This window comes from Chrysochloris asiatica, unplaced genomic scaffold (assembly GCF_000296735.1).
Source record: "Chrysochloris asiatica unplaced genomic scaffold, ChrAsi1.0 scaffold00004, whole genome shotgun sequence".
Lineage (NCBI taxonomy): Eukaryota > Metazoa > Chordata > Mammalia > Afrosoricida > Chrysochloridae > Chrysochloris > Chrysochloris asiatica.
The window spans coordinates 36,671,457-36,692,683 of record NW_006408522.1 but is presented as its reverse complement, the minus strand read 5'-3'; the positions used below and the strand labels follow the sequence as shown (position 1 = coordinate 36,692,683).

Genomic DNA, 21,227 nt, shown 5'->3' with positions numbered 1-21,227 from the left:
GTCATTCCGTCCTGTGATTTGATCTCCCATTCTGGTAGCGTACTGATTACGAGTCGGACTGCTAACCTCAAGGTCAGCAGTTCAAAAGTCCCAGCCGTTCCGCGGGAGCAAGATGAGAAAGATTTACAGCCTCGGAAACCCTATACATGGTCGCTGTGAGTCGGCACCGATTCACTACCACCACCACCACCATTACTGTAGGTGCCTTACTCCCGTTCCCGCGCAGCAATTGGACAAACACCTCCCTCCCTGCATCCCGTGGTCCCACTCCTTAAGGAGCCCCGCCCCTAGCCCGCCGGGTGCAAAGCCCCGATCGATCCCGCCCCCGGCGCAGGGCCTGTCCCCGACGTGGAGCCCCGCCCCCATCTCGCCTCAGACCCGCCCCCGGGCCCACCGGTGTTGCTTCATACAGCAGGCCGCCCTGCCTGGGCCGCCGCGCTGCAATGGCTGGGGGCCGTGGGGCTCCCGGCCGCGGCCGCGACGAACCGCCGGAGAGCTACCCGCAGCGGCAGGACCACGAGCTGCAGGCGCTGGAGGCCATCTACGGCGCCGACTTCCAGGATCTGCGACCGGACACGAGCGGGCCGGTAAGAACGTGGCCTGTCCGGCCCGGCTGGCGCACTACGCCGGGCCCGGAGCCCGAGCTGTAAAGCTTCCTGATTGGGCTGACCCTTAGGATCCTTCAGCCCTTCCATCCCCCAGATTTCGGCTACGCTTACTTTTTGTTCTTACACCTGCACGTCCCCGGAACCTCTACCTGCGCCAAATTCTCTTACATCCTTTCCCCCAAGTCGGCTGTTCTCTCTTACCTAGTACTGCTTCTTATCCCCGTTAATACTTACCCTTCTAATAGCATTCTTGCTACTCTCCAGCTTGGCCCTCTATGATGCAACATACTCATTTTGGACCCATTACAACTTTGTTCTGGGAAGGCTTTGGGGCGCTTGTGCAAACCTTACTGATCGCCTTCTTCAAGTCTCACCCTCCGGTGTGTTCAAAACTGTAGACCACATAACCCGTTTTCCTCCCCGGGCAGCCTCACTGTGTTTGCTGGCATGGAGAAACTCTGCCTTTCTAAGACACATAGTATAGGGTAAAAAATACAGTCATCTTAGCTGTATTGGAGAGGGAGTGTGCGGAGTCTATATCATTTTAAACGGCATTGGTTTAAAATGTTGTTTTCCTTTTTGTCTGAAAGTTAGGGCACATTATAATCTGCTGGTGCTGGCAGCTTTTCCCTTATCTCTGAAGAGTTCATCTACCAAACTGTTAACGCATGTGAATATCATTATTTAAGACGTCGTACCTTCTTTCATCTGCCTTTAATTCTGGCATTCCACAGCACCTGTCTCATCTACACATCCAGGGTTTCCCCCGAAATTGGATCTTCAGGACCTGTCAGGGCAAAACATTCTCCCTCTCACCCTGTGTGCTTCTTCCTTCATTAAATATTTATTGTTCTGGGTATTGAGATACAGCAGTGGTAAAAGTAAAAACCCCTATCCCCAGGGAACTTACTTTTCCAGTACTTCATTTCAAGAGTTACTTTTAACCTGAAATTGTGGAACAATGTATATGTTCCCTTTATATGCTTATAATAAAATAATATAGTTTTTAGTGACTGACAATCTCTCTGTTCCAACACATAGTTGAGAATCAGGAAGTAGGCCCATTAAGCAGCAAGTCAAAATAAATGTCATAAAGTATACAGTGTAAAGCCTTTAAGACTTTGTTCAGAGACAATTTATTTGCCTCATACATACTTAATTGTCTGGTCTAAGGCTACAGGCCACCACTCGTCTGTCAGTTTGTTGTACTGTGGTGGCTTTTGTGTTGCTGTGGTTCTGGAAGCTATGCCAGAATATTTTAAATACCAGCAGGGTCACCCAGGGTGGACAGGTTTCAGATGAGCTTCCAGATGAAGACAGATTAAGAAGAAGGAGAGACAAACTACTTCCGAATATTTAGTCACTGAAAACCTTATGAATAGCAGTGAAACACGTCAGATATAGTGCCAGAAAATGAGCCCCTCAGGTTGGAAGGCACTCAAAATGTGACTGGGGAAGAGCTGCCTCCTCAAAGTAGAGTTGACTGTGATGATGAAAATGGAATAAAGCCCTTGGGACCTTCATTTGCTGATGGGGCACAACTCAAGATGAAGAGAAACAGCTGTAAACATCCATTGTGAGGTTGGCCCAGGACTGGACAGTGTTTCTTCCTGTTGTGCATAGGGTCACTATGAATTGGTACCAACTCGATGGCACCTAACAACAACAAGGCTACGGGAAAATGGAAAGGAAAAAGGAGGTGCTGAAGATAGGGATTACGGAGAATTTACAACTGGTGGTCTTCAAAACAAGATAGAAGACTCTACTCCCACCTCAGACCTCCCCCCTAAAATAAAAACTATGGAAGGCAGAATTCAAGTAGCTGTCTATGACTTAGAGTACACAGGGCTAATGGCCCTAAACACTCATTAGGCCCAAAAGGCAAAAAACTGATGGTCATTAAAATGAGTCAGAATTTAGTCAGTCATTAAATACTTACTAGTTCTATCACATTTGTCAGTCTTTAGGAAAAGGTTATGTAGGTTCTTAATCCCTTATCCAAAGCTGAGACCTGCTGGTTTCAGAATTCAGAAGTGTTCTGCTCAGGTTCATGTGCACATGTGCCACACATTACCTCGCACTTCCTTTGGCGTCTGGGGCAGCATCCATAATCACAAACAAGAAAAATGCGTGAATCTTCAAATATTTACACTGAGCTAGAGAAATAAAGACTGCAAATAGCCTTGTGTCCGTTCAGGCCAAATTTGCTGCTGATAAAATTTGCTCAGATCAGATTTTTTAAAAACTTCCTTTGAGGGGATGATTTAGTTAAGTGCCATGGAGTCAGTTCTGACACGTAATGACCCTGTATAGGGTTTCCAAGGCTGTAAATCTTTGTAGGAACAAAAGGCTTCATCTTTTCCCCTTTTCAGTTTAGTAGCTCAGGTGTATTATTTATAAATAATTAAACATTTTGTGGTGCTGTAGGATAATCACTGGACAGCAAGGTTGTTTTCAGACTCCCCAGCTACTCTTCGGAAACCCTATACAGTCACAATGCCTTGGAATTGACTCGACGGCACGTAACAACAAACATTTTGAAGCATATACTAAAAGTTATTTTACATATTAAAAACGTTTGGACACTACTGATTTATAATACGATTTTCTCTGTAGTCACCAAGTTATTGTCTTGGCTAAGTTTCAATTTCAGCAACGGGGCTGCTTATTCATATTTTGATGGTTATTGGCCTCCAAAAATCCTGCACTGTCTTTGGGCCCAGCAGTAGGATATGAGAGTGCTTATTTTCCCACATCTTCACTAACATTGTATGTGTCAGAGTTTTTTCCTCTTTGTTAGGAGATAGATGAGACATACCTCATTTTAATATGTGGATCCTCGGTTATAAATTATATAGACCATCGTTGTAAGTCATGGATTTTTCTTTTTTGTGATCTTGTTCATGTTCTTTGCCTACTTTTCTACTGTCTTGTCATTTTTGCTTATACATCTACAAGAGGTATCTTAAGAAAATTTGCACTTTAGGTCATATATTGCAAATATTTCTCCCTAATAAACTGTGTTCATGTAGATATTTATGTATTTTTTTAAAAAAACATTTAATATAGTCAAAGTGCCTTGTTTTCTGTTTCATGGTACCTGTGATTTATTTCTTTGTAGAAAACACTAGCCTATTCCAATGTTATCAAAAAGAGGAATCTGCTGAGATTGTACTTTTAATTCTTTCATGACTTCATTTTGCAAGTTTCACCAAATAAGTATAGAAGTAGCTCTTTTTTACTCTCTCTCACTTTTTAAAAAATTCTTAGCTCCATGTACTTTGAGGAGGCCAGTCTTCCTCAGTTGTATTTGGAGTGCCTTCCAAGTTGAGGTGCTCATGGTGCATACTGTATCAGACAGTGTTTTGTGGCTACGCACAATGTCTGCCTCCTCAAAGTATAGTTTACCTTAATGGCGTGGATTGAGTAAAACTTTCAGGGCCTTCATTTGCTGATGTGGCAGAACTCAAATTGAGAAGAAACAGCTGAAAATATCCATTAATAAACCAACACATAAAGTGTACAGAGTAGCAATCTAGGAAAATTTGAAGTCGTAAAAAATGAAATGAAATACATGAAGACTGATATCTTAGGCATTGTTGTTGTTAAGTGCCATGGAGTTGGTTCCGACTCAGCGACACTGTATGGGACTTGAGGGAAAACTATTGAAAGTGCTGTAGACTGTCAGAAAAACAAGAGAATCTGTTTGGGGACTGGTGTTGAATGTAAAACACATGATCTGCTCAGTAAACCTTAATTCATAATAAAAAGATTTTTAAAAATTTAAATTAAAGGGACAAAAAAGCACAACTGGATTGTTCCTTAGTACCGAGGATGGCGAGACTTCATCTCATATGTTTGGACATGTTGTCAGGAGGGACCAGTCCCTGGAGAAGACATAGCATGCTTGGAGGTTCAGTGAAGGAAAGAAAGACCCCCAAGGAGATGGATTGACCTATTGCAGCGACAATGGGCTCAAACCTAACTAGTATGAGGCTGGTGCAGAACTGGGCCATACGATCATTATGAGTTGGAACCAGCTCAGTGGTACCTAACAACCACAGGAGTCCTCGTGGAGTCATTAAGCACATGGCTGCTAATTGAAAGGTTGGGCGTACGAATCCACCCAGTGGCTCCATGTGAGACAGATTACAGCCAAGAAAACACTCTGGTTCCGTTCTGTTCTGTCACATGGGAGTCAGTATGACTTCAAATTTGACTTGTTGGCATCCACATACCTTTTATTATTGTAGTTTTATACCAAGTGTATTTAGTGCTTTCATTTTACAAAAATCTCCTGGCTAGTTTTAGTTATCTAGTGCTGCTAGTGTAGTGGTTATGAATCGGGCTGTAAACCTCAAGGTCAGCAGTTCGAAACTACGAGCTGTTCCACGGGAGAAAGATGAGGCTCTCTGCTCTCATAAAGATTTACAGCCTTGGAAACCCTGTACAGGGTCGGTATGAGTTGGAACTGACTCCATCGCACATAACAACAACAGTACTGCTATAGTAGAAATACCATGCTTCTAACAGTAATTTATTTTCTTGCAGTGTAGAAGGCCCAAAGTCCAAATTTAAAGCTCTGACCCTGGAGAAAGGTCCTTGTCTCCTTTCAGCATCTGTAGACCCAGCATTCCTTGGGGTCTCCATGCTTCTTGGCATCAGTCTTTCCTTGGTTTTAGGAGTTTCTCAGGGAAGGGATCTGACCCTGTGTCCAAAGGACACACTCCACTCATGACTCTTCTTTCCTGGTGGTAGTAGGTCCCTTTTTCTCTGCTCACATCTCTTTCCTTGGGAATCTCCCATATGTTGGGTCCAGAGTTGTGGTGGGATCAAGGTCAGCAGTTCAAACCCATCAGCTGCTCCTTGGAAACCCTGTATAGGGTCCCTGTGAGTTAGAACCACCTCAGTGGCACTTAGCAACAACAACGACATCCCATCTTTAATCCTCTGTTGGTTTAGCACATCAGATCCCATCATGGGGATTATCCGGTAACTGCCAAGCCACTGAGAATCATGGTCCAGCCAAGCTAACACAGGTTGGGGGTGACGGGGACACAATTCAGTCTAGAAGTCATGGTGTGGTGCTGTAGGGTCAGCACTGGACTTCTAACTGCAAGATTGGTGGTTCTAACCTACCAGTTGCTCCTTGGAAATCCAGTCCAGGGTCACTATGAGTCAGAAGTGATGCTATGGCACTGAACAAGTTTTACATTAGTTTTCTCATAGGAACTTTAGAATCATCTTGCCTAGTTTTTAAAAATCTGCTGGTATTTATTAGTGAATGAACATTATTGTTGTTGTTAAATGCCATCAAGTAGATTCCAACCCATAGCAACCCTGTATAGGGTTTCCGAGGAGCGGCTGATGAGCTTGAACCACTCACCTTGAGATTCAAAACAACTTTGCAGTCCAGCGCCTTAACCCATAGTGCCACACCAGGACTCTGAATGAACATTTGTTGTTGTTGTCAAGTGCCAAACATTACGTTTATTTAATCTGGGAAAAATTCACATTTATTTCAGACTATTTTGCTGTTGTTGTTTCATGCTGTCGAGTCCATTCTGGGTCAGAGTGACCCTGTAAAGGGTTTCTGAGGAGTAGCCAGTAGATTTGAACTGCCGACCTTGCAATTCAAACTGACTTTGTGGTCCAGTGCTTATCCTGTAGCTTTATACTAGAACTCCTCAGAATATCTTAATGTTTGTTTAAAATGAAGCTGTGAGTTATTAAATGTTAAGGAATTTGGTGGTGGTGGCGGCGGTTATGTGCCATCGAGTTGGTTCTGACTCACAGTGACCCTTTAATGGGTATCTGAGGCCACAAATCATTATGGGAGTAGAAAGCCTCATCTTTCTCCTGAAGAGCATCGGGTAGATTTGAACTATGGACTTTTCAGTTAGCAGCCCAGCTCATAATCCACTATGCTACCAGGGAATCTAATTTTTTTTAATTCTTAAACAACAACAAAATGAATGATATAGGAAGCATCAAAAAAGATGGAAGGAATACACAGTCACTGTAACAATAAGAATTGGTTGACGTTCAACCATTTCAAGAGGTTGTTGTTATTAGTGGTAAGAGTTGATGCAGACTCCTGGCGAGCCTGTATAGGGTTTCTGAGGAGCAGATGGTAGGTTTGAACCACTGACCTTGCAGTTCAAACTGACCTTATGGTCCAGGGCATTAGCCTGCAGCGCCACACCAAGACTCCATTTCAAAAGGTAGCCTATAATAAAATCTATGTTACTAAAGGAAAAAGTCCAAGCTGCAGTGAAGGCATTGAGGAAAACAATACTCCAGGAATTCATAGAATAAAAATAGAAATATTTCAACAAACTGATGCTGTGTTGGAGGCATTAACTTATTTATGCCAAGAAATTCAGAAGACAGCTACTTGGCCAACTGATTGGAAGTGATCCATATTGTGCCTATCCCAAAGAAAAGTGACCCAACAGAAGGTGAAAATCATCTAACAAAATCATTAATATCACACACAAGTAAAAATTTGTATACGATAACTCAAAAATGTTTTCAGCAGTACATCAACAGGGAGCTGCCAAAAGTTCAAGTCGGATTTTTGAGGGATATTATTGTTGATGTCAGACGGATCTTGGCTGAAAGCACAGAATATCTGAAAGATGTTTATATATGTTTTGTTGACTATGCAAAGACATTATACTGTGTGGATCATAACAAACTATGGATAAGATTGAGAAGAATGGGAATTTTAGAACACTTAATTGTGCTCATGAAATACCTGTACATAAGTATTCATTTGAACAACAAGAGGTAGTCATTCAAACAGAACAAGGGGACACTGAATAGTTTAAAATCAGGAAATGTATGGGTCAAGATTGTATTCTTTCACCATAAATAGTCAATCTGTTTGCTGAGCAAACAACCCAGTAAGCTGGTTTATATGAAGGAAAATGTGGCATCAGGATTGGAGGAAGACTCATTAACAACCTGTGATATGCTGATGCCCAAACCTTGCTTGCTGAAAGTGAAGAAAACTTAAAATACTTACTGATGAAGGTCAAAGACTACAGCCTTCAATATGGATTGCACCTCAATGTAAAGAGAATGAAAATCCTCACAACTGGACCAATGGATAGCATCATGATAAATGGAGAAGATTAAAGTTGTCGAAGATTTCATTTTGCTTGGATCAACAGTCAACTATTATGGAAGCAGCCGTCAAGAAATCAAATGGTGTATTGCATTAGGCAAATTTGCTCTAAAAGACCTCTTTAAAGTGTTAAAAATGAAAGATGTCCATTTAAGGACTAAGGTGTGCCTGACCCAAGCCATGATGTTTTTAATGGTCTCATATGCATGTGAAAGTTGGACAGTGAATAAGGAAGACAGTAGGAGACTCGATTATTTGAATTAGGGTGTTGGTGAAGAATATTGAAAGTACCATAAACTGCCTAAAGAACAAACAAAACTGTCTTGGATAAAAAGTCCAGCCAGAATGCTCCATAGAAGCACGGATGGCTGTCTCTCGTACTTTGAACATGTTGTCAGGAAGACCAGTCTCTGGAGAAGGGCATCAATGCTTGGTGAAGTGGAGGGTCAGTGAAAAAGAAGACCCTAAATGAGATGGAGTGCCACAGTGGCCGTAACGGTACACTCAAACACAACAGTTGTGAGGATGGTCCAGGACTGGATAATGTTTTGTTCTGTGGTGCAAAGGGTCGTTACGAGTTGGAACCGACCAGACAGCACTCAGCAACATGAATCCACACACCATACAAATAGGCTTCAAAAAGTTAGTGGAAACATTCTATTATCTTTTCATTCCATTTTCCATGAACTTTTTGAAGCCCCCTCAGATGTGTTTCCATGTTATACATTTCTGTTATAATTTAATGTTGGCAAGTACTTTGTTGCCCCCAAGGAGTGTTTATGATTTTTGGTTTTCCTCTCTGATAACACCGTTTCTCTTTTTGCCCTCAATGCCTGGACATTCACAAAGCTAACACTCAGTCCTTGAAATATGGTAACTTGTAGGAATGACGTTTTATTAAAACGCAGAGTGGTTATAAAAAGAATCAGATTTTAGAATCAAAGTTGAGTTTGATTTAGAGTTCTGTTACCATCTGTCTATGGCAAGAAACTTGTTTTCTTTACCTTTAAATTGGAGATGGCATCTGCCATGCTGAGCTGGCAAAGTATCTGGACCATAGAAGTGTTCAGTAAATAGTTTCTTCCTTTGGCTGCCTTGCTTTTCTTTATGTGTATATAATATGTTGTTGTTGTTGTTGTTGTTAAGTGCTGTCAAGTCAATTCAGACCCATAGCGGCCCTGTATAGGGTTTCAAAGGAGCAGATGGTGAGCTTGAACCACCAACCTTGGAGTTCAAATGACTTTATAGTCTGACTCGTTAGCCCACAGTGCCACACCAGGACTCTGCCTGACATATTGCTTGAAAAAAAAAAAAGTGGATATAAATAAATTAATGTTTGTTATTTTGGTGAAAAGCAGTTGGTTAAAAAGCACACAATTTTAGAAGAGTTACCAGATTTCCCCATTTCAAGGGTTTTCGCTTGTTAATCTCATTACTGATGTTTTGATACTGAATATCCCTGCCTCAAAGAGGCCTTCCTTTTTCTTGATATTCATTATAACTTTTTTAAAAAAACTTATTATTGTGAATTGAGTGAAGTGTAGACCATCAGTTTTACATTCAACAAATTATACACTTGGTTTAATTTCAATGATTTGTAATCCCTCAATGTAAGGTCACTATCCCCCTTCCTCCCTGTGTTTGTTTCCACCCTCCTCCTTTCCCAGCCTTTCTGAATGTTGTCATTGGATAAACAATGCCCTTTTCATCTCAAATGATTGACCGTTCTATGGTGTGTCTACCTCACTAGTATTGATCCCCCACCCCAACCCCTATATACCTGTCTATAGCTTGGCTGGAAATTGAGTCATGGAGTTGAATTTAGTTCCAGAGCTCAACGGTGGCCATGGTCCATAGTCACAGGCTTTCTGCCGCATCCCACCCCAGGCATTCTATCTGACCACTGTCGTTGTTGATGTTAAGTGCCGTCAAGTCGATTCCGACCCATAGTGACCCTGTATAGGGTTTCCAAGGAGCAGAGGTGAGCTTGAACTACCAACCTTGCAGTTCATATGGCTTTGCAATCTGGCGCATTAACCCACAGTGCCACATCAGGACTCATCTGACCACTAAAAGTGGTCTTTTTTATAATTTTGAGTTTTGTTCCAGATTTTCTCCCACTCTATCCTTTTAATTGTGATCCTTTTGTAGTGGCCATCTAGTCAGGCCTTCCTTGACTGACCTCCCTCAATAGGTTTGTCCCCTCAACCACTGTGTCCATTGTTGTTGTTGTTAGCTGCCATCGAGTAGGCCGTGTCCATACGCACGGCACCCTCACGCCCATCTGAACACAGTGCTACCTAGTATTGTACCTTCCTGTGATCAATTGCAGATCAGACCATTGTGATCCATAGGGTTGTCACTGGCTAATTTTGGGAAGTAGATTGTTACACCTTTATTCCTACTCTGTTTTTAGAAGCTCCTCTGAAGTCTTTTCGGCATCAGATCAGCCCACAAGTCAGCAGTGCACCCAGGGCTGCACTCAGCAACGAATTGGCAATCAGTAACGTTGGAAGGAGCTCTGGTAGCGTAGTGGTTACAAATCGGGCTGCGAACCTTAAGGTCAGTGGTTCGAAACTACCAGCCGCTCCGCGGGAGAAAGATGAGGCTTTCTACTCCCGTAAGGATTTACACCCTCGGAAACCCTGTACAGGGTCGCTATGGGTCGGAACTGACTCGACGGCACTTAACAACAACAACAACGTTGGAATGAATGGATACTAAGCACTACTTAGATTATCAAGGAAGAGAAAATACATTCACTCTGGCGCAGGTTTTGTTTTTAAGATGTATTTTACAAAAATATACCAAAAAAACTATATAAAATACGTTGTTGTTATTAAGTGCTGTAGAGTCGGTTTTGACTTATAGCCACCCTGTATAGGGTTTCTGAGGAGCAGCTGGTGGGTTTGAACCACTGACCTCATAGTTAGCAGTCCAGTGCTTATCCTAGAGTGCCACACCAGGATTCCATATAAAATATAATCACATATAGTATTTTTAAAACAGAACTTTTGAACAAATAATGGTAATTGTCTTAATTTTTATTGTTTTGTTCTCTAGGAAAACAATTTTCTTTTTTCTCTTTTAGGTTAAAGAGCCACCTGAAATAAATTTAGTTCTGTACCCTCAGGGCCTGACTGGTGAAGAAGTTTATGTGAAAGTAGATTTGAGGGTTAAATGCCCACCCACCTATCCAGATGTGTGAGTACATTTGTAAATAGCCTTGATGTGATTTTAGTTTCCTATTTTGACAACTCAGAAACAGATTGAAATTCATTTTCTTTTCTCCTTCTTGCTTCCTTTCCATTTACAATTGTATTTCACATTATCTTCCACTCACCAATACACATTGCTAATAGAAATGGTCATGAAACCGATCTTGTTTTCAGTCTGCTTATACTTGGCAGATAGGCACTCCAGATTTGCCCCCATGACTGACTACTTCCTCTGACGTGTTCACTTTTGTGTGTTTAGTTCCTCATAAACTAGAAAGAGGAACCATCTAGACGATAAGGGTAAAGGTGTGGTAACTGTTGAAGCTCATGTGTTTTACTTCCTAGAGTTGAGGACTGCTAAGCATTGCAGTGCTTTCCCAAGCACAATGCTGCTGATTTGTTCTTGTGCAGGACTGGTGCTGCAGGATGGGGAGCATCCTTGGTCCCTACCCACTGATGCTAGTAGTGTTCTCCAGTCAAAGAAAGGTGACCTAAACAGAATGCAGAAATTATTGAGCAATATCATAAATGTCACACACAAGTAAAATTTTAATTTGCTGAAAATTATTTTTAAATGGTTGCAGCAGCACATTGACAGGGAGCTGCCGGAAATTCAAGCAGGATTCAGAAGAGGAAGTGGAACAGGGATATCTTTGCTGGCATCAGATGCGTCCTGACTAAAAGCAGAAGACAATAGTAAAAAGATGTTTACTTGTGTTTCATTGACTATACAAAGGCATTTGACTGTGTAGATCATAGTAGACTATGGATAATGCCATGAGGAATGGAAATTCTAGAACACTAGAACTTTAACACTAGAACTTGCAACAGCAGTTGTCCATATGCTCATGCAAACCCTGTGCATAGGCCAAGAGGCAGCTTTTCTAACAGAACTGTTGATGTTGCTGATAAGTGCCATCAAGTTGGTTCCGACTCACAGTTACCCTTTAAAGGGTTTCTAAGGAGCGATTGGTGAGTTTGAACTGCGGACCTTGTGGTACAAACCAGCCTTGCAATCCAGTGCATTATCCTGCAGTGCCACACAGAACCATGGGTTTAAAATTGGGAAAGGTGTGTGTAACGATTGTTTCCTTTAGCTATATTTATTCAGTTTGTATACCAAGAAATAAGCCAAGAAGCTTAACTATATGAAGACGAATGTAGCATCAGGACTGGAAAGAAAGTCATTAACAACTTGTGATATATGGATGACACAACTTTGCTTGCTGAAAGCAAAGAAGATTTGAAGCACTTGTTGATGAAGATCAAAGAATACAGACTTCAGTATGGATTACAACTCAATGTTAAAAAAAAAAATCAAAACTGGACCAATAAGCAACAACATGATGTTGTTGTTAAGTGCCATTGAGTCCGTTCCAACTCATAGTGGCCCTGTATATGGTTTCCAATGAGTGGCTGGTGAGTTTATGATGAGTTATGATGTTAGCAAAGAATATTGACAATACCATGGACTGCCATAAGAGCAAACAAGTATGTTTTGGAAAATGTACAATGAAAATGTTCCTTAAAAGCAAGGATGGTGAGACTTTATCTCATGTACTTTGGACATGTTGTCAGGAGGGACCAATGTCCAGAAAGAGGGATATTATCCTTGATAAATTAGAGGGTCAGAGAAAAAAGAGGAAGACCCTCAATGGGATGGATTTTGACACAGCAGCAGCATCAATGGACTCAAATATAACAACAGTTGTAAGGATGGCACAGGACTAGACAGTGTTTAGTTCTGTTGTTCATAGGGTTGCTATGAGTCAGATGACACCTGGTTGAGAACCTCTGGTTAGAACAAAAACTTTAGCAGTCAGAACTCAGATGTTCTTTTCTGGAAATATTGTGAGCCTTCAAAGTATACTCTTTCCCCAAACACTCCAGGTGCTAAGGCAGATTCGTCTAGGTCATGTTATGTGTGGATTGAACTGATTCTACAGGAAACCAGTCAAGGTTTTTAAGAAGGAAAATGGCAAGTAAAAAGAAGCAATGGCTTCTAGTAGGTGATAAATTAATAGAATCTGTTTTCATAAGAAGAGATGGAGGATATGAAAGTATAGACTGGTCAACATTGAGCACCTGAAGATAGTAAACCTTTTTTTTTTTTGCTCTGAACACCATGCCTAGAGTATTTACTGTTGTTGTTAGTACTGTCCAGTAGGTTTTGACTTACAGTAAGCTTGTAGTTTTTGTTGTTGTTAAGTGCCATCGATCCTGTATAAGGTTTCTGAGGAGTGACTGGTGAGCTTGAACTACTGACCTTGCAGTTCAAACCGACCTTGCAGTCCAGCTCATTAACCCATACACCACACCAGGACTCCTAGTGACCCTCTATGGGGTTTCCTAGATATAAGACACTAGTGGATTTGAACTGCTGACCTTGCAGTTCAAACCTATCTTGCAGTCCAGTGCTTTATCCTACAGATAGCAAAAATTAATTAAAGAGTAAATAAATTTATTTGTATGCCAGTGTCTTGTTGTTGTTGTCGTCAGGTGCCATCGAGTCGGAACTGACTCATAGCAACCCCGTGCACAGCAGAACGAAACAATGTCCGATCCTGGGCCAACCTCACTACCACTGCCACACTTGACGCCATCAATGATGCCACCTGGCCAATCCATCTCGTTAGGGGTCTTCCTCTTTTTCTCTGACCTTCCATCTTACTCCAGCGACTGGTCCCTCCGGACAATATGTCCAAAGTATGAAAGATGAAGCTTAGCCATCTTGGCCTCCAAGGAGCACTCTGGCTGCACTTCTTCCAAAACAGATCTATTGGTTCTTTTGGCAGTCCATGGCACTTTCAGTGTTCTCCTGCAACACCACAACTCAAAGGCATCAATTCTTCTACGCTCTTCCTTATTCACTATCCAGCTTTCGCATCCATATGAGGTTATTGAAAATACCATGGCTTGAGTCAGGCGCACCTTAGTCCTCAAGCTGACATCTCTGCTCTTCAATACTTTAAAAAGTTCCTGTGTAGCAGATTTGCCCAATGCAATACGTCGTCTGATCTTGTGACTGCTACTTCTGCGAGAGTTCATAGTTGATCCAAGAAGAATGAAGTCCTTGACAACTTCAATCTTTTCTCCATTGATAAGAATGTTGTTTATTGGTCCAGTGGTGAGGATTTTTGTTTTCTTGACATTGAGATGCAATCCATACCGAAGGCTGTGCTCTTTGATCTTCATACTCTGGAACAAATATAAAGGTATGTTTGGAGGATCAGAGGGTTTATAGCTGGGGAATTTGCAGGAGAATCCAGAAATCCATTATTTTCTGGATCAAGACACTCAGCTGTTCCAGGAGCCGCCATCTTGGGAGAGCATATCTTGATTGTATCAGGATTGATAGGATTAGGAGAGAACATCTTGATTGTATGTTGATTATATCAGGATTGTATCAAGATTGACATCGAAATTTAAAGAGACAGTATAGACATAAAACCAAACGGCCACCACTCGTCTGTCTGTCGTGCTGTGGTGGTTTGAGTTGCTGTGATTCTGAGGGCTCTGCCACCGGTATTTTAAATAACCAGCAGGGTCACCCATGGTGGACAGGTTTCAGATGAGCTTCCAAACAAAGACAGACTAGGAAGAAAGAGTGACAAACTACTTCCGAATTGCTAGTCACTGAAAACTCTGTGAATAGCAGAGAAACAGTGTCAGATACAGGACCAGAAGGTGGGAAGGCACTCAGAATGCGACAGGGGGAAAAACGATGCCTCCTCAAAGTAGAGTTGACCAGGATTACGTGAATAGAGTTAAGCTCGGGGGAGAAAAGCTCACAGAACCTTCATTTGCTGATGCGCCACTAATCAAAATGAAGAGAATCAGCTGTAAACATCCATTGAAAATCAGAACATGGAATGTACGAAGTATGAATCTGGGAAAATTGGAAGTTGTCAAAAATGAAATGGAACACATCAACATCGATATCTTAGGCATTAGTGAGCTGAAATGGACTGGTATTGGCCATTTTGAATCTGACAACCACATGGTTTACTATTGGCAGGGAATGACAAATTGAAAAGGAATGGTGTTGCCAGTGCCTTAGGAACAAAAAAAATGTTTATTATTTTGGAAAAATCAAAATAAAGAAAAACTTAGAAATACAGGTGTAAAAATGTTAATTTCAGCATTATTTATGAAAGCAAAAATTTGGAAGCAGTCTAGATGTCGAACAGGGTTTGTCAGCCTCAACACTATGGTCATTTTGAGCCAGGTAATTGGGGAGGGCTGTCCTGTGCATTTTAGGATGTTTCACAACATCCCTGGCCTCTATCCGTAGATGCCAGAAGGACCTTCTCCTTCCCCAAATTGTAATGACCAAAATGTCTCTAGGTTTTGCCAGATGCTCCCTTGGATGCATAATCACCCTGTTGAGAATCATTGCACTAGAGAATTAGTCAGATAAACTGTGATGGACCCACTTGATAAAAATATTATGGGATGATTTTTTTTTTAAATGGAAAAATTGCAAATACCAACTACATGGCATTAGCGATTAATGTGGCAAGGACATTAAGAGAACATTGCAAAATAAAATTTAATTAGTATTTTAGATTAATTTACATTCTTTTAATATTGCTATGTGATGATTGCTAAATTTTTTTTTTTAATTTTGTAAGACTTGTAATGGGGGGACATTCCTTACCCTTTTGAAATAATACCATCCAGGAGAATTTTCCTTTTCAGAAAATAGCCCTTGATGCCAGTCTGAGAGATGGAGTCCTGGATTAGGTGGATCATACTTGGTCTTAGTTCTGTATCGTGTTTCTATTATTATTCCCTCTTCTAAGTTACTTTCTCTCAGATTTCAATCTATCCAAGTAGATAATGATTATAACCACCTATCACAATGCAATGCTGGGATAGCTGATAGGTGAGTAGTCAAGGTTGGATTAAGGTAAATTACCAGGGGAGTCCTGGTATGGCTCTGTGGGCTAATGCGTCAGACTGCAAAGTCATTTGAACTTCAAGGTCGGTGGTTCAAGCTCACCAGCTGCTCGGAAACCCTATACTGTGTCACTATGGGTCGGAATCAACTCGACAGCACTTAACAACAATAACAACAACCCAGAGATGCTGACAGGGGGTGACGAATCATCTTCTTTTCACTAAATTAAATAAAGTAATCTCTGAGTTGTTATTGGATGTTCATTGGTTGGCTATGTACTTAAGTAGAGAATGTTGACTCTTACACAAGTCTAGAGGGAAGAAAAAGAATGTGAATCAGGCATACTTGTAATAATGGAAGTTTGCAGAGTGTGTGTGCCTAGATTTATCATAGATTGTGATGCAGCACATTGTGGGAATTCTAGGTGGATCACCAGAGCTCCATCTTGCCTAGTTATTCTTGTGCAGCTTCATGCTATAGCACATGAATAAGTGCAAAACACTGGACTTTTGCCAGTGAGCTGTCAGCACTAGGTTAATTGATGTTGGAGTACAAGCCGGGGTCAAGAATTGCCTGACAAGAGAGTGCTTGCTTAAGTTACAAGGCTGGGGTCAAACAGAGCTGAAATGCTTTTTTAAAGATGAGAAGAAACTCAGAGTTGGGGGCCAATAGATGATAATTGAAGTTAGGAACACAGGAAATTTTTACCTGGCTATAAATTTGAAGTAATGAACAGAGAAGATAGATGTGGGGGCACCTGGGGGATGAGGCTCAGCCCAGAGTGGTGAAGCCCCTGACAGGCTCACTTCCTCCCCAAAGGGTACGGTGTCACTTCATGCTGAGCACTGTGTCAACTCCAGGAGCTGGGATATAGTTGAGATCCTGTGGAGATTAAGGGAATGTTGCAGGGACATGAGAGGTTAACATATGAGACCTGTGTGAAATCCCCAGGCCCAGAACTTGGAATTTAGCAAATGTGATTGAGAGCAAGCTATGCTTTCTGAAGTGCCTCATTTTTGTTTTGTTTTATTTTTCAGAGTACCTGAAATTGAGCTAAAGAATGCCAAAGGTTTGTCAAATGAAAGTGTTAATTTGTTAAAATCCCGCCTAGAAGAACTGGCCAAAAAACATTGTGGAGAGGTAAGATGTGCTACACTGGGGGATTATAAGAGAGCCATAAACATCTCATTGTGTTCACCAGCTGTTGCCTACTGCCTTTTCTTTGATTGAAAGGCTCTTTCTGTGTACCTCAAATCCAATTTGGACTAGAGTATTTTGTTTCTTATGGGTAGCGACAAAGGAGAACATGGTTATTTGTATTTCTTTGATTTACAGTATTTATGAATTACAAAGTCTTAGAGTAAATGTGTTGTTATTGTTGTCAAATGCCATCAAGTTGGTTTCAAGTCATAGCGGCCCTATTTAGGGTTTCCGAGGAGCAGCTGTTGGGTTTGAACCACTGACCTTGTGGTTCACAGTTCAGTGCTGATCCCGCAGTGCGACACCAGGATGGCACTAATAATGCTTCTTACTGTTAAGTGCCATCAAGTCAATTCCAACTCTAGGTGACCCCGTAGGATTTTCTAAGGAGTAACTAAGGGATTTGAACTGCTGACCTTGTGGTTAGCAGTCCACTGCTTATCGTACAGCAATATACCAGGACCCTCTAATGATGCTTAGTGCCATCTATATGTACTTTAAAACTTGTAATTCATAATGTTGTCTAATGATGCTTATGGAGTCCCTGGTGGTGTGGTGGTTAAAGTGCATGGCTGCTAACTGGAAGGTCAGCAGTTCAAACCCACCAGCTGTACTGCAGGAGTAAGATGTGGCAGTCTGCTTCCCTAAAGATTGAGAGCTTTGGAAGCCCTGTGGGAGAGCGCTGCTGTACCCTGTAAAGTCTCTGTGTGTTGGAATCAACTCAGTGACTATGTGCTTAGGTTTTGGTTTTCAATGATGCTTAAGAATTTTTCTGAAAACAATCACTATGGACCTTTGTATACTTTTTCACACATTTTGGATCTACACCATGACCTGATCTTTTTTGTTGGAAACTTTGCAAACAGGCAATTTCTGACCAAACGCTGCCATTCCTCACCTTTCATATCAGGAAAATGAATTGCTTTTCTTCTCAATCATTAGTGACATACTCTACGCCTTCTGTACCTTCAATGTCCCTTCTGTTCTTGAGCATTTACATTTAGCTCAGTACTAAAGTCTACATATGAGGGTCTACATAGGAGTATTCCATTGGGCTGCAGAGCTCTCTGCAGACTAAGTGGTGTCTAGAGTAGAATATTGCTGTGTTTTCCTTAGACCAGACTTCTTTTTCAGTATTATGCATCTTTTCCTCACTTTTATGTTAAACCACTCTTTTTCACCTATACAGCTCACATCTCATCATATGAAAACTGAGAAGTAGTAAGAACTGTTGTTGTGTGCCATTGCTTTAGTTCCAACTCTTAGCAACCCTATATGACAGAGTAGAATTGTCACCATAGGATTTCCCAGGCTGTAAATTTTTATGGGAGTCCTAGTGTGGCGTTGTGGGTTAATGCGCCAGACTGCAAAGCCGTTTGATACTGCAAGGTTGGTGGTTCAAGTTCACCAGCTGCTCCTCGGAAACCCTACACAGGGTTGCTATGGGTCAGAACCACTCAATGGCACTTAGCAACAACAACAACAAATCTTTACAGGAGTAGACTGCCAGTTTTCTCCCATGGAGATTTGAACCACTGACCTTTTGGTTAGCAGCTCAGCATTTAACCATTGTGCCACCATGGCTCCTAAGTAAGGACTAGCCCTAATTTTCTAGCCCACGCTCCGTTGTCTGGTTTGAGCCTCTATTAAAGGTAGCCAAAGGTTGCTGTCACCTCCTATAAAATGATTATATGATTTTTCACTTGCATTCCATAATAGTGATCACAACATGATCTGTGCAGTGCCTTTCGCCTATACAATTATATCCAGTTCGGTTGCCATTTCCAACAACTTTAGTGATTAATGATGTACAAGAAGTGATTATAGACCAACCTGACTTAAAAACTTGGCCTTGAGAGTTACTCCAAAGTTCGTTCTTATGTCAGGGAACGCTATTGTCTAAATAAAAAAATGTATGGAGGTATATTAGAAATTTGGAGTCCTGGTATAGGATAATATGCTAGACCACAAGGTCAGTTTGAACCACGAGGTTGGTGGTTCAAACCCACCGGTCACTCCTCAGAAACCATATACAGGGTCACTATGAGTTAGAACCAACTCAGCAGCACTTAACAACACTAACAATTTAGAAATTCAGTTACAGAAATTCTATTTCTTAGATTAATACTGTATGAATTTTTCAGGCTTTATTTTGAATTTTAAACTTTTTATTTTTAGATAATTACAGATTTACATGCAATTGTTGCGCCTTTTCCCAGTATCTTGCCATGCTAACATTTCGCAGAATGACAGTACAATGCTATTTCTAAGATACTGACAAAATACAGAATAGTTCATCACCACGGAGATCCCTCCTGATTCATCCCCACCCCATCCCCTCTGTCATACCTGACAACTACTAATCTGTTCTTCATTTCTATGATTTTGCCATTTCAAGGATGTTACATAAATGGAATCATGCTTAATAACCTTTGGGAGTGGCTTTCAGTCAACATAATTCCCATGCAGGTTTGCCATATATATTATTTTACTTTTTATTACTGAGTTGTATCCCATGCTGTAGATTACCGTTCCCCATCTGGTTATGTCCAGTTTCCGGCCATTCTACATAAAGTTTCTATAAACATTCATCTACAAGTCCTTGTGTGAACAGAAGTTTTTGTTGCTCTGGGATAAATGCTGATGAGTGCAGTTGTAGGTGGTATGGTAGCTGCATGTTTAGTTTTAAGAAACTGTCAGGGTTTTAATTGTACTTAGTGGGAGAAATACGAAAAAGTAAGTCTACTCCATCTTCCCGGAGGTAGAAGTTCTGATTTGTGATTTTTCATTTTACTTTTTGTGATTGTTCGTGTTCCCAACAACTCAGAACCTTCCCAGCAGATCCTGATTATAAAAAGGAGTACAAACTGTTGTTACAGACATTCTGGTATTCCTGTGTAGGGTCGCTATGAGTCAGAGTCAGCTCAACGGCAGTGGACTGGGTTTGGTTTGGGGTCGTATCCAACTGAGGTGTCCTCAGTTAATATTTGAAATGTCATTAAACATGGGAATGCACCATGCAACTCTGTTCTTGTGTGTCTAAAATCTGTTTCCGTTAAGTCTAAATTACAAGAAATCTAAAACGTATCATTCATAAAGAAATAGTTTTACTTCCAAGTAAAATAGAACATAGTATTAAAGTTAGTTTAGTGATTCTTTGAGGTATTATGTTCACTGGTATATGACTTTAAAAATAATCATTTCATCATTTGAATGGGAAACAAAACAATTGGCTCTTAAGCATTTCTAATTGCATCTGAACCACTGTATTTTTTATCGATACAGCAGCAGTTTGTGAGTAATGTAAAATTAAGTGTACCTTGTAGACTATTTTTTATAATTAGGAAAAGTGTAATCCATATTTATTATTGGATGGCCACCATGTGCCAGGCTCTGTTCTGGTGCTGAGATAATCACAGTAAATAGACTGTGAAGGTCACAGATGGAAAGCCATCTTTTATAGCAAGTCATGTGGAAATAAGTGCTCTAAGGAATAATTAGGATAAGGGGTCTAGAGAGTGGTGGAGTGGCTGTTTTCACATAAGGGCATCAGAAGAAGTCCCTCATGAAGTGACATTTGAGGCCTAAAGGGAGTAAAGAAATGAACCATGTAGATGGGAGGGAGTAGAGGTAAGAACTAGTTTGGAAAGTAGATCTTTTCATCTAATTTTATATGAGGGGCTTCAAAATTCATGGAAAAATGGAATAAAATAAAATGGAATCTCTCTGTTACTTTTTGAAACCCCCTCATATATGTTTTGTCAGATTTATGTATTCAAAAAGTCCTAGTAAAATAAATGAATCTGCCAAGAGGGTGGGGGTGGGACTTGCTGCAATTTGGCTCCTAGCTCCTTTTTTGATTTAAAAGTGGTTTCTCTCTAACAGCATAGAAACAGCCTGCTTTTCCCAGCTTTCCTCCCAAGAGCTCTTTAAGATAATCTTGCCTTATACACCCTAGGTTGAATATTTCTGAACTTTAAATCACAGGATAGTTAGGAAATACCCACAGCTTCTGGTATAATAAAACATACAATTATGCCCCCCAGTAGCTGTGGTTTCTTTGCATACTATTCCTTGAGAGAAAGATAAAACACCAAGAAAACAAACCACTGTATATCTAAATACCGTGACTTTTTTTTTTAATGTTTTATTGTGAATTATGTGAT

The 21,227-nt window shown here is 41.0% G+C and overlaps 1 protein-coding gene across 1 annotated transcript in view; it reads left to right on the top strand.

The window, feature by feature from the left end:
• The first annotated feature begins 443 nt into the window (after positions 1-443).
• EIF2AK4 (eukaryotic translation initiation factor 2 alpha kinase 4) overlaps positions 444-21,227 on the top strand; it is a 123,037-nt gene continuing 102,253 nt past the window's right edge. Inside the window, exons 1-3 of the mRNA XM_006831781.1 lie at positions 444-587; positions 10,832-10,944; positions 16,899-17,001. Of these exons, the coding sequence (XP_006831844.1) occupies positions 444-587; positions 10,832-10,944; positions 16,899-17,001 (360 nt within the window). The remainder of the gene's footprint in view (positions 588-10,831; positions 10,945-16,898; positions 17,002-21,227) is intronic.